The sequence below is a fragment of the Anarhichas minor genome, unplaced genomic scaffold (assembly GCF_050575085.1).
Source record: "Anarhichas minor isolate MPS153535 unplaced genomic scaffold, ASM5057508v1 ptg000043l, whole genome shotgun sequence".
In the NCBI taxonomy this organism is placed as follows: Eukaryota; Metazoa; Chordata; class Actinopteri; order Perciformes; family Anarhichadidae; genus Anarhichas; species Anarhichas minor.
Genome location: NW_027466489.1, coordinates 8,263,837 through 8,278,694, shown reverse-complemented (window position 1 = coordinate 8,278,694; position 14,858 = coordinate 8,263,837). Strand labels below are relative to the sequence as shown.

At 40.1% G+C, this 14,858-nt stretch overlaps 1 protein-coding gene across 1 annotated transcript in view; it reads right to left on the bottom strand.

Moving 5' to 3' along the window:
• Nucleotides 1–14,858, bottom strand: part of cdh22 (cadherin 22) — a 78,380-nt gene that overhangs the window by 27,284 nt on the left and 36,238 nt on the right. Inside the window, exons 6-7 of the mRNA XM_076111011.1 lie at nt 13,579–13,835; nt 10,462–10,598 (exon numbers count right to left, since the gene is read on the bottom strand). Of these exons, the coding sequence (XP_075967126.1) occupies nt 10,462–10,598; nt 13,579–13,835 (394 nt within the window). The remainder of the gene's footprint in view (nt 1–10,461; nt 10,599–13,578; nt 13,836–14,858) is intronic.

Genomic DNA, 14,858 nt, shown 5'->3' with positions numbered 1-14,858 from the left:
ACTATACCTTTGCAAATGCATTTTTTGAGTTTGCATCAAAAGGTTCCAGGCAGTGTTTGCTAATTTTTAGACACAATATTTATCGATTTCCACAGTACAGAACAAATTTAGAAACATTTAGACACCCCACTTTTCCCATATAATTGTAGCATCTATTGCTTTTTCAAGTGGTATAAAAAGGGAAATAAAAAGTGTTTCTTCGCAAAACTTATTAAGAAATTTCAAGAAAGTTAACTTTGCCTTTGAGAAAGAGGTCACTAAACATTATCAACCCATTCCTGCATGTTTAAAAGTTGGCCTCAATTTGAGATGTAGGAAACAGGTGATTGTCTGCTCCGGGGAGCTGAATGTTTGCTAACCTCTGGTTGAAGTTAACATGTTATATCCTAAAGTTTTTAACAACTGGGCTCAGGCATTGGAGACTAAAACTGAGAGGTAACGAACACCTTAGGATAGAAATGAAGGTGAAGGCAGTGAATTGGATATAAGTTCCATAAAAGCCCATGTTGGTACTTGTTGGTTTCCATACATTGAAATCCAATTATTAAATTTAGAAATGTTAGTTGCACAGTAATGAAATAAGAAATTAGGCAAACTTAGCACCCCTGTGCATTGCTTGCTAAAATGTTATCCTTGGGAAGTCTGAGCCAAATACACAAATAAAAAGTGAATTCAAGTCCTGATAGAAAAACATATCCGTGAGTGTTTCATGATCCCTATCCCACCGATACGGATCATTAAACACTCATGGATATGTGAAACTACAACTACTGGTGAATGTTGGTAGACCTCGCAATACTGCTGGTTTTGCCACGGTAAATAAACATGTAACATTAAATATACAATCAGCACTCTTCTAAAAAAAATTTGTATTGTTTGCACTGTTGCAAGAGGTCCCTTTTTAGGAACAACTACAAATTGGTAGTTTGACTAGTGATTCATTCTGTTCATAACTGCCAGTGGAGACTGGACTGATGTCCTTAGAAAGAACCTAAACTCCTCTAGAAAGTCATTTTTGTATTATTTTGGGTCTCAATAGTCACTCCTCTAATCTGTGTCTTTACAGCAATTTTCAAAATAAGTGTTCCATAAAGAGGACATTAAGGCTCAACGGGTGACACGTTTGGAGGCGTGTTTGCTTTAATTGATGAATCTCCTCCACACCCAGCCGTGGTAATTTCCCGGCTGGGTGATATCAAGGGTAAAATTCAGGCTTAGAAAAGTAAAAGGAAACTGTTGGTGAACTCAGAGACACTGTCTATGATTTTCTGAGGGTCTACGAGCAGGACAGAGAGAGATAACTGATGCCAGATGACATACAGGTGGGCCACAGGTCAGATAGAAAAAAGAGACAAAACAGATTTACAAAAACAGTCCTGCAAATCGGTAATCAACAGACTTTTTTGGACAAATTCAAGCTCTCTCCCTCTATCTCACCACACAGTTCTGCCTAATATTGGCACAGCAGCTAATGAGAATGCTGGTCTCGACTAATAGCATAATCCTTACATCAATGCAGAGTTATAATTGACTGCTTTTTGCCGGAGCAGCAAGAACATAAATGCACAGAGTGCTCCACCAGTGCTAAATATCCCCTCTGTTCTCCTCTTCCTCTAATTTCGTCTTCACATTGTGCTGCTGTCCCCGCCGTGTCGGAATGAAAACCAGCAATCATCGGATGTTACACATTTTACATTTCAATTCCCAAAATTGAAAACAGATGAAACAATATCTATCCATCCCAAACTCCCTTCATGGGGAAAAAGAGTTATTCAGTGAGACAGGTTCATTCATCTGGACCAAGTGGCGTCGTTCTAAAATCGGTCTTCAGATACAAAAGAATAATAAAATAATTCCAACAGATTATTGGCATGCTCTGCATCTGTGCGGCACTCACCAGCTGTTGCAAATCTTTCAGAACGACTGTATAGTAGATCTCTCAAGCACTGCATTATACTGATATAACTTCAGGGAAGACAGAGGACGTGAAAGTGTGTGTGGATGTCTTTGAACACACGTGCGTGTCTGCGTTGTGTGTGGGTGTGTGTCAGGAGCCGCATGCTCCTTGTGACCAATAGGCTCATCTTCTTTGCTGGGGGAAACAGTTTGGTTTAAAATGTCACTTTTGTCAGGAGGGGAAATTGAGAATACAAATGTACTCAGCAGCGTCTGCTTCTGGTCTCTTTACTGAGCCACGGGGACAGTCACGTATAGGCACAGAGGCTACCAAATATTATGGTCATTTTTCCTCAGCTACAATGTTCCAATATTACACAGACTCACAAGTGTACAACCACAATATCTTCATAACAGTTTGAGTTTTTGTGTGTTTAAGAATTAACAGCTGTAAATGCTTTGTAAGTAACAAAACAAAGCAAGACATTTCAGGAGCATCTGAACACGCTGAATAATGGAAATATTCATATTTGCTTTTCACAAAAGATAACAGATTCAGGTGCTGGTGACAGCCGCTCATTCCATTACAATATTCAGCCAACAAATATGGAAAGTAACTTCCACCACCATCAAGATTAAACAGGTTTAGCATACACACATGTCTGATCCAAGGATAATCAAAACATGCTTCTAAATGCATAGGTTTCCTCTGTGCTGCTTTTCATTCATTTCCATGACAAAGAAAACTCATGGACAAAATGAATGTAAACAATAATCTTGCTGAACCTATAGCACCAATCTCATACATAAAATCCCAATTGGACTTTCCATCCAAACACCAGGTGAGACATGCTCATTGTAAACTCTACGATACACACTCATTGATGCTTTATAAATATCACAAAACCTCAACATCAAACCTCATCCAGATTCATATTCTTTTGTCGTGGTCAAACAATGAGAAGTAATTAAAGGAACAGTGTGTAATATTTAGGGGGATCTTATGGCAGAATTGTAATATAATATCAATAATTATGTTTTATTTTCTACATTAATCCCAATAGCTCACTTTGTAATACAAGACTGTTTTTTCAATTTCACTTTTATAAAACTGGGTCCTGTACCGCAAAGCAGGTTCAACATACCAGGGATATATTTGCATTATCTGGCTTCACTAACTCTAACAAACGAGATCCCACTAAGTGGCCCTATGACCATGGTTATTAATTAACCCAGTATTTCAACCAAGTGTTTTTTTAATTGGGCTATAAGGGCACATAAAAGCGGCGGTGTTTGCAGGGTATGACGAGTCGCAAACATGGACAAGTCAAACGTCAGCAGTACCGCATATTTTACAAGCAAAAAGCAAACTATATTATTAGAAAAATACAAGTTAAACACATAATTCATGCTAAAAGTAACACAGTTGCAGCTGCCAAACGCAGGAAAGACAGCTGGCGAAAATTTGCTGAATGTGTGAATTTGCAGACGTATAATATCACTGCCCCATCCAGGGCACTAGTAGATCTGATTATACTTATAATGAAAATTAATAATTAGTTTGTGTATTCCTTTAAGTTAATGTGTTGCTTAGATGTATTCTTATAGTACAGAAGGCGGCTTTATGCATCGCATTGTGGAAATTATGGCTTATTTGACAATTTTAGCTTTCAGCTGCAACACAGGCAGTGTGAAATGAACTTTCATATTTTATAATCACCCACAGCATATATAAAAGAACCCCTAGCAAAGTAACGCGAGGCAATGCTGTCTTGGCCAGGTCTCCCTTGAAAAAGAGATTTTTAATCTCAATGGGACTCACCTGGTTAAATAAAGGTTTAAATAAAAAATAAATAAAAATTCTGCATTAATGTAAGTGCATGACGCCGGCATGTCACACTGCAACATACGGCTTAAGAAGCTAACACACATAAGCGAATATATGAAAGCAATATATGAAAATATATAAGTGTGTGTTATTGTGTTTATATGAATGTAATTTATGGTGTTGTCAGATTGCTGATAGACCACCCTGTTTACATTTTTTTTTGTACCTCAGTAAAAAGGCTTAACAACAAGAAATATGGATTAACGCAGAATATTTAGTTAAATTAAAATAATTTTGGAGATGATTACATTTTCATTTTTTCAATAAATTTTGACTTTTGGACTTCACAACATTTTAAAACAATAGGAAAAACATGAATCGGAAACAATCCTACGTAGCCACCACTGCAATCTAATTCTACAAATAGTATAATACCAAAAGAACATTAGAAGTAGGGATGTACCGAATAGTTCAAAGCTTTATTTATAACATTGACATTCAAATTTGACAAAAATTAGCCGACACTAAGTCTACTTACCGCTTTGAATTATAGCCTATTTATTTTTGATCTGCTCCCAAATCCCATTCACACCACCGGGGTTGCAGATGAAAGAATAAGGTTGAAATATTGTAATACACGCCATTCGAATACATCTAAGCAACACATTCATTTGAATGAATACACACATGCAATTATAGTTAGATCTATGGCGCACTATGGGGCAGTGATATTATAGGCCTGTTCATTTAGGCATTCATACAGTCTGTGTTCTTTTTTTCTGCATTTGGCAGTTTAAACCGTGTTGCTTTTATCCTGTATTATGACTTTAACATTATTCATATTTATCTAGCATTATCTCACACCGCTAAGAAGTGAACCCCTGTCGTAGAACTAAAAAAACAGGGTTAAACCTGTTATAACCTTGCAAACCACAAATCCTGCTTCATAGTGCAAGGCCTTGGTGAATGCTGCCAGAATGGCAAAGAAAATCTTCAATATCCAATGTTTGTTTGACAACAGAGAATTAAACTGGCAGTGATCGTAACCTCCCAGAGTCTTTGCCAACACACCTCTGCTGGTGACTGAAAACTCATCCGTGGGGTGCTCTTTTGGTTTTGGCAATGAGGTGCAATCTGAGTTCAGAAAACTCGTCAAATGCTTCAATGTGAAGTTATTGCACATCCCTCCAGAATAACATGCTGTTTTCGCGAGGGACAAATAAGTAATGGTAATCAGTGCAATAATGTGATTATTAACATGCTGCACTCCAGCGGCGGATGCCTCAACTCGAATCAAAACTTACTGAGTGGAGTTTTAAATCATCAATGCAGAGATGATGAAGCAACCAAACAAAAAGTTCACTTCATATTCATCTCAAGGAAGACTGCTACTCTATAAAGCACATAATTAGACAACAAACAACAACATTTACATAACCCTGATGACTGTCACGTCTATGTAACCATTCATCTTTACATTATTCTGAGACTCACTCTGTGGCCTTGAATGCTATAATTTCCCCCCAAGCACAAATAAATGATGTCAACCTAGGAAAACAAAACACATCATACAACTGTTTGAGTATTCAGGATCTCCTCCTCCGCAGCAGCAGCAGCTACACTGACAGTAAGGACATGTAAGTAATTATATAACAGGACAGACGAGCAGTACACATCAACCAGGTCACAGCCTCTAGTCCCTGATTACACATCTCCTCACCCTTGTTGACAGATGTGCGCTGCACCACAATAGCATCTAATACATAATCCAAGCAGAGCCCTTTAAACTCTCTGTGGTGCATAGTTTATAAGAAATAGCATGCCATGTTTGGTGAAATTTTGTCTCATTTTGACCCCCAGTCTTATGTGAAGCACGTTTTGTAGTCCACAAATAGGTTTTACTTCTTTTTTTTCTTCTTCCCTCTTTAGATCCGTTTTCGTTTGCATTTTCCAACTGTGATTGAAAAGAGACACTTATCTCCCTTTTATAGAGGGAGGAGAATAATGTTGTAATGGTAATAAAAATCAAACGGTGTAGCATTTGTTTGCCCGACAGTAGGTGAGAAAAGTTATGCTGTAGAAAATGTATTTCCCCTGCAACAGTGCAAAAGATAAAGACTTTCCAGCTTGGTATCTTTTTGCCCTCAGGGTGATGCTCTTTTTTTCCCACCTGCCTGTCTGGGTAAAAAAAGCAGTTTTGCAAGGTGATATCATACTTGCTATCAGTTCTCGAAAATTATATGTCAATCTAACTTACCCCGATATGTTTCTATGGAGAAGACTGTCAGGAAGTACGAGTACCCCAGCTAGTGACAGTGCAGTTAAATGCTCCTCCTGTGCTCAGGAGATTCTGTGTTCTGTGGAAGGGAGACAAGTACTATACAGATGAGAGGTTATTTCCTCTACAGTGACAATATTTGTAGTAAGAGATGCTATCGGGTGCTACTTTTAATTGGGTGAATTTGAGGACATGCTGTGTATAAGTGTATATTTGTGTTCGATTGGTGGGGTATCATCACAGTGTCTGGTCATACTTGTGCTTGAACTAAAACTTATTTTCTTCGTGCACTGCACAGACTCGTGTGTGGTAATTGACATTTAGTGTGTTTCTTGCAGTTTTTTAGTGGGGGTTAATCCTAGGGCATGGACTCCTAGCATGGTCCGAAAGCTGCTGTCACTTGTCCAATACGGATACAGTGGCAATGCAATAGTTCAAAGGTCAGTAATGGACTGGGGGAATAATTAAGAGTTGTGCCACAAAACTGTAGTTTTAACAATGTCCTCAGACAAGTTGACCTTGTGGCTCTCCAGCCTTAATGAGCACGGGGACCGAAGAAAAAATAAGAGAAGAACAAAATCATTATTTTGAAAATGAAGTCCTTTCTTAAAATACTGCCTGCAAGTCTCTTCCCCCCTCTATTCCCATCTCTCTTGTGGCCCTTTTTTTCTTTCTATCTCTTTGTATTTTTCTCTGTCTCCTGTCTGTTCGCGTCCAGCTCTCAGGACTCCGTGAGCTAACTGGTGATAAAGAAACATTCTGGATGGGAATTCTGATGCCGTTGACCATTGACTCCGTCTGTCGGGATGTTTCCTTGGAAGGCAATGTGAGAGGCTTTATCTATCAAGTGCAGGCATGTGTTTATGTCTGATATCGGAAGGGTTAGGGCCGCTTGAAATGTTCAATTAACATTAAAATGTGCCTATGACATAATGCCAAGCACAAAGAAGAGGAGAACAAAAGCTCCCAAATTGCTCTGGGAATTCAGCTTGAAAAAAAAAGACTGAGAAAGTCTAATGTTGTCCTAATGTTTGTGTTGGATGAGTGCTTAGTGTTCAGTTTAGGCTGTATTGATTATTAGAACATCACAATCTGAGGCTATATGAGAGAGGAGCAAATGTGAAGACATTTTAAAATCAGCTTTGTTTTTGTGCATTGTTTCCTTCTTGTGTGCGATAGCGAAAAACCAGTTAGGTTCTGAATGCAATCTCCTCTGCTTTCACTGCAATCCCAAAATCACTTCATCTGTATGAGATTGAAAAAGTGAGGGATACCAGGCCTCCTTATTTTCTCAAGTTTACTTGTAATGGTTTAGTAATAACTTCCCAGCTCCCCAAAGTTATTACATTCTTTATTCTCTTTGCTATGGCAAGAAGACCAAAGAGATGAAAAAAATGTAAGCCCTTCCTCCTTTTTCAGTGATGTTTGTCAGCTCTAAGAGGAGCGTTAAATGATTACTGTATTTTCAACCTGGTATCAGAAAGATGACATTCATGGCTACTGCTGAGGACCATGATGTCCTTGATGAGTTGGCAGAACATATGAAAACCACCTAAGTCGTGAAGTTGAACGACATGCAGTTGTAGCAACACAACCATGACATGAGGGTCTTCTTTTATCTCAGTGACCTCACCGTCATGGCCAAGCCCCCCTGACTGGGGAGAGTGATTAGTGTTGTTTCACCCATCAACCTCCTTGAGCTACGTATATGTAGTGTTCTTGGTCCTCCAGCACTTCAGACCCCTGATACGAGGGAAGTATGTGATGGTGAGGACCGACAATCGCACCACTGCGGACTATATCAACAAGCTGGGTGAAATTAGTTCCGATGCCCTGTTGGGTATGGCGGAGAGCCTGTGGTTGTGGGCCTCAGAGCACCTGTTGTCTCGGAAGGCTCTCCGCAGTCTAGAGAACGAGGGTGGTGTGTTCATGTCGAGAGGCTGACACCTACCAGATGAGTGGAAGCATCACCCAGAGGTGGAAAAGAGGAAGTGGATCTGTTTGCTAAACCCCCCTCTGGCCACTGTAGTAATCCATCCCTGGCAGTGGATATATTTGTACCAAAAAAGCTGCTTTACGCTTTTTTTCCACTGCTCCACTCCTCCTTTCCTGTTGGGGAGTGAGGCAAGAGCAGTTTTAAGGTCATTCTGGTAGCCCCAGGTCGCTGCTCAGCGCTATGGTATGCGTACATTCCTAAGATGATGGCCCAGCCCTGGACCATCCCCTAGTTCTGGAGGGCACTGTCTCAGGAAGCGGGTCCGATAGGAGCGTTGCCCACCCTGGGCCATCCTCTCCAGGCTTGGCTCCTCAGAGGGACAGGCTCAGGAGGGCTTCACTGTCTTTGCAGGTTGTGCAGACCATCCAGGCGGCAAGAACGGTATTCACCATTGCATGTTAGGGGAAAAGTGGTCAGGGTTCCATGGATGCATGGAAAGGAGGCTAGATCCCCTGTCCTGTGCAGTTGGGTCTATTCTCTCCTTTTTGCAGTGTTTGGTGGATAGAGGGCTGTCTCATGTCAATGTTTAAGTGTATGCAGCAGCCATTTCTTCATGCCACCAGACCAGTCTTTGGCCACCCTCTCGTGGCGCTGTTCTATCAGAGGGTCAGTAGACAACGCACGGTGATACCTGCCTCCCCCAATGGCAGTGAAGGGTCTCTTTGAGCCTCTGGAGCATTCCTCTCTGATGGCGTTGTCCTTCAAAACAGCTTTGCTGCTTGCACTGACCTCAGCTGAAAGAGTGTGTGACAGTCCTGTAATCTGTAGTCTGTGCATCCCAGTTGCTTGCTGCGTTATGGGGACTATAGCTAGGCTACCTTCAGACCAAATCCCTCCTTTGTTCCAAAGAACCTAAGGAGTTATTTTTGGTCAAAAGTTATACAGTCTTCCCCCCTATGTGGGGAACAGGGAGGCAAATTTACATCTGCTTTCCCCAGTTTGTGCATTGGCATGTTTTGTTGAACACACAGCCCCGAACAGACAGCTGTTCATGTGCTTTGGTAATGTTGTTGTCGGCCCTATCCAAGAAATGCCTAGCTTAATGGCTTCGTAAGTACATGTTCCAAGCCTATACGCAGGCGAAAAAAGACCCTCCTACTGTGGTTCGCGGAAATTCGACCTGCATTCATACGGTTCAAAAGAATATATACAGATGTTTGAAAGAGATGTTTTCACAGCAATAAATAATAGATATAAGAGAGGTAATTATGACCTGTTTAACTTCCTAACATTAGCTCTAAGCAGAGTACAGTACAAATAAAACGGCTAAATCCAAGATTTGGGATTCTTTTATGAATAAAGATGCAGTCTTTTATTTCTTAATCATTTGAATGGTGTGTTTTTATGCTAATAACGCTGACTTCAGAGAGGTTGAAATTATATTTGGGACCTGGAGCCTTGTATACCAGCTGCTATACCAAAACAAAACAACAAAAATAATATGTGTCGGCCAACGCGCATCATCAGCAATCGGTAATTGGTATTGGCGGCAAAAACATGTGATCTGGGCATTTACAAATTATATTTGTTCCTTTTTTTCTTATGCGCTGATCCTAACCGATCCATGACTCAAAATCATTTTGATGACCGGTATTACAGTATGTAAAACTACATCTCACATAAAATAATTCCATTAAATGCAGACTATTGTACATTTTATTTACTTAAAGGTAATGATGTTGCCAATTTTTGAGTTATTATTTCATTTTCATACAATGAAACGTTCCGTATCTTGTTCACAGATGATACATTTAGTTGACACTGCCTGTTGAAGTGTTGTTCTGCTGCCCTACATTACTTTCCCAAAGCTGAACGTCACAATACTCTTCTGCTGTAAATATGCCAGAAGCTTTGGTAGCTAATGATCACAGCAGTTTGAGGATGTCTGTCACCCCTTATCACCCTGGTGGGAGAAGACAAATGTTAGGAGAGCTAATTCAACATGCACAGTCTTCATCACTGGCAGGCACTGGGTAGGCAAAGCTTGCCAATCATCAGAGCAATTCCAACTTTCCTTAACTTTCAATAACTAGGCCATGACTTTTTTAAACAAATACAAATGTTCTTTATTAGAGTAGAGTTTTAGTTGCCCCTTATCTATCTAAGTTTTGTCATTGTTTATTTAGTTTTACCCGGGATATGAGATTCATTGCTGTTATATTGGTGTTATCTTAATGGCACATTTCATTAAGGCTTTGTTTTGTCATCTTAAAATCTGCATGTCTCGTATAGTCAACATGTTAACATTTATTTAAACTAATTCTGGCTCAGAATGTACCTGGTGGAAGTAATTATACATACTTGTTGAACTGGATTTTGCACAATATTTTCACCAACCTTGAGAATCTTAGGCAAGGTGAAAAGGTAACCACTTAATAAGTAATATCACATTCCTCCCAACAGTATGACGATGTACAAACCATGATGTGTGATAAGCACAATTTGTGATAGGAAGTAATGTACCTGCTTCTACAGCCCTCACTGTGATATTGTGCCATCCTGCGGTCTCTCGGTCCAAAATCTTTTCCAGTGTGATGGCACCCGATCCAGGATCGATATGAAAGATCATCTCCTGGTCCGTGGTCCGATCGATGGAGAACCTGTAACAACATACACGAGATAAGACATAGATGTTAAAGATGAGAAGCTATAAGTGAGAGGAAGGTGAGAGTCAATAATTATACAGGAATCTCAATTTTTAAGTAATTTTATGAAGTTATTCATTTTTTGTTTCTTAAAAAAGGACTTGGAGATTTTACTTTGGAATGCACTAAATAATAACAGCTCATATAGAAGGGGCCAGGGTTAAGGTAATTATAATTTAAAAACATTTACCGGATGCTTTTCGCCAGTCGAGTGACCCTAATATTGCAATGTGTCTCTTAACTGCAAGTGGCTATAGCACTTTCTCTGCCTATTCAGAGTAAGACTATAATCATTAAATTGTCATTGTGCGCTCTAGAAAAAAACACAAATGCAACTTTCCTTCCTGGGGTACTGGGTGCTGGGTAAAGATTGGTGAGTCAACAAAAATCCGCTGAAAGGTTTCTTTGTTCTTAGTTACACACACACACACACACACACACACACACACACACACACACACACACACAGTTGGTGGCTTACTCATGCCCACATAAACCATAATAATGTCCCATGGGCATTATAAGCTCTTAAGGCCCCTCTGACAAACATGCCAGCCAGCAGTCTCCTGTATCATGAAAATGACGGTCACATGTATATAAAAAAATTATTTCAAGAGAACTATATGCTATATGCAGCAAAAGGACTAAAAAGGTGTCTGATCACACATTCATTTTCAAAATAGTGTGGATGTAGAATTGCATTGCATATTCGTATTTAAATCATATCAGGACATGTCATTATATGAAATATTTCTTTCACTGTTTGTAGTTACAATGACCTGAAGATAATCTGCTCTGGGAATTCATCTGAACAGTCAACATTTAGTGAACCATGTGTTTAATATACTGAACAAGGGTTACACACAGTGATACAAACAGCCTACGTGTGTGTGTATGTTCATTCTATCTGTCGGTGTACAACACTGCTTTAACTGACATTGCATCATATTCAGGGCAGTGATTTGATTTGGCTGGAATACATTTATGCTGGTCATTAACACTCCAGAATAAACAATTACAACAGATTTCTATCTCCTTTAACACAGTTTGAATAGTCCCTTTCACCCTTTGTAAACAATGATGTTTCCACAGCGCAGGCATATTTTGCACTAAAACCTCATCACTCAGGGTGCATGATTATGCAGAGTTCAGAGATGCTTAACGCCAGAGGCCACAAGCTCACTAACTTTGCCCAGTAGGTGGCCTCTAGCCAACTTCTCTCTCTCTCACCCACTTATCCACTAACTGAAACACACGCACACACACGCACACACACTCATATATGCGTGTACACGTGTCACACGCACAATTTCAGCTCCAGGCTGCCAAGACACTGGTGAACGACAGCTCTGCCATTGTGTTGTACTTTATTACACCTGAAACTCTGAGCCTCATGCATTTTTAATCGAGGTAATTTGCACAGGCACTGCGTGTCTCTGTGTGTACTCTGTCAGTGAGACTGTCTTAGCCCTTATCTACATTCCCCTCTCACACTGCAATTGCTCATCTGAGGACATATAAACCACAGACCTTGGTACAGAAGATTACCAGACGATATTGATTTTATCACACACAGTGATCTGAGAGCAAGAAGAGACGTACAGCGCAGCTTCATCCATTGTACAAGTCCCACTATTCACCGTTTGCTTGGGCTTTCACTCCATCTTTCAGAGGAATTGTTAAAAAAGGAAAAAAAAGGAAAAGCTACCTGTGCATTTCCTTGCAACTAGTGAGTTATTGTTCTTTAGAGTTCGATTTTTCATAGTAGACATTTTGTTCGAAGAAAAAAAAACGATCTATTGTCGTAAAGTAATATACAGTTCATGCAAGGTGCACTAAGTGCACAACTGTAGGTTTGTAGATTGAATGTCCATGTGACAGTGCTGCAGAGTCCAAGTCATATAAAAACAAGGTAGTCATTGTCATGCAAAACATTGCTCTCTAATATTATTATTCCTTTTGAGCAGTAATCTTTCCACTGCAATAGTTTATTGCCAATGTTTTGGTTGATGTATTTTATCAGACTACCCACTGTTGCGAAAAGCACCTGTGTGCCTACAGTATCTAAGTACTGTTTTGATATTATCTCTACAGTTTCACTCTTTCAGAGACAAAAGAGTTTCATTAATGGCACATTTAATATGATCATCAAATAAAATCACAGATTCACACCAGAGCAGCCTCAGTATTACTGGGTCAGAAGAAATTCTCTCCTTTAAAGCGCCAGTCTGTATTTTCCAAGCAAGGAAAATCCAGCGATTGCTTGCATCCGAACGTGCGCGCATCAGTGAGTGAGTGAGTGAGTGAGTGAGAGGGTGAGTGACTGTGCACCTCTTGTTTCCATAGCTAATATTGCATTCTGCCGCAGCTAATGGAACTACACACACAGCTATTCCTTGCCTTTTTATAGGGTTTCAACCTCACATTTACACGTTTTTGCCTAAATAATTGCTTGATTATGAGCTGGAGCTGAGACGCGCCTTCACAGAGGCGGTGCAGGAATTAGCTGCATAGATTAAAATGAGAGGGTGTGAGACGTGCAAATGAAGTACAGGTCTGATACAATTTCGGACCAAACGGGTAGATAGACAATTGTGAGTTGTGTTCATTCAGTCACACCATACAACCTGGCGGTGATCTGCACTCTACTGACTGCCCCTTTATAGTTGTCTCAGTGGCAGAGGTTTGCATTCCATTGTGGACCCTGATTGTGTTAACACATTGTCCTATGTTATCCATATGGACAGTACACACCGATCAAGGTTTGAGAATATAACAAACATGTAAAACTAACAATTCACATGTAACTCAAGGGACTGAAATTTTGCCATAACCTTTTTTCTGACACAACAAGTAGCTCAAGTCTACTAAATATTCTACCATTCTAACAGTAGGATGAGTTCTTGGTGATTTGGCCTTAGAGCCCTTGCCATACCTGACAGGTTTATTCTTCACATCTGGATCCCTGGCAGTGATGATGCCAACCGTCGCTCCTACTTTTGCATCCTCCTGCACCTCCATGATAGTGCCCTCTGCTGGTTGAAAGATGGGTGGCTCGTCTATGTCCGACACACTGACGCGAACAATGGTCTGGTCTCGGAAGGAACCCAGGTCTACGAAGCGAGGGTCAACATGCTTATTTACTGCCTCCACAACAACATTGTGTGTGCGCTTGCTCTCGAAGTCCAGTGGCTAAAAGAAAAACAAGATTATGTTTCAAGATTGTTTCCTTTAACATAAGCCATTTAAAGTGGCATCATGTGTAGTACTGACACTGATGGCCATACTATTGTAACAGTACTAATGAATGATAGCAGCACTTAGCCAATGTATTAGTGTACACTACTGGTGCAACGGATCATAAAAGTCAATGTTCGGCTCGTATCACGGGTCAGAGTCACGAATCGGATCAGCACAAAAGCAAAAAGGCAGCAAATATAACTTTTAGTGATCCCTGATCACGTTTTTTTTGCCGCTGATACTGATTGTCAAGCATTGAAGATCCATATTGTTGTTTCATTATAGCAGCTGGTCTACAAGGCTCCAGACTCATTTTACTCACATATTTTACTGAATATTGTCAGATAACGATCGTCAATAAACTTTATTTCTCACCGCAGTGGTTAACGTTAAACTGTGTAATTAATCCGCAGTTCACGTGCGTGCCGAACTGCGACGAGTAATCCGTACGGATCAACCGTGGTCCGTTACACCACTAGTGTACACGTATCCCTTCTCATTCGAGTTGATTGATTCTTTCCAGTTATTGTTGCGTCTGCATCACCAGCTTACCACTAAGTCAATACCGTTGGTCGCTAAAAAGATAAGACATCGTTGACAGTCCATTGACGCAAAACACTTCTGCTGGCTGAATATTGCATGTCCATTCTGCTATTAGGCCTGATTCACAACAAATATGTGTCACTTAGGAGAAACACTTTTGACATCTGTGTATTTCAATGAAAATATACTACTGCTAGCATTCTGCATTTTTTTTTAAGGTTTTGAAGAAACTCGGCACAGACAGTACCTGTCAGGCCCCAGTGCGAAACTAATGATCATCAATCATCAAAGACCAATCATCTCTCTTTCTACATTTCCTCAGACGCGCATTGAGTTTATCTGTCGGGAACAGGGCCTATTAGTTGTTCAGCTTATTGACTAAAGAGATTTAACTGCTGTGAGCAAAAAGACCCGAAACTGTTTTTGTTGATT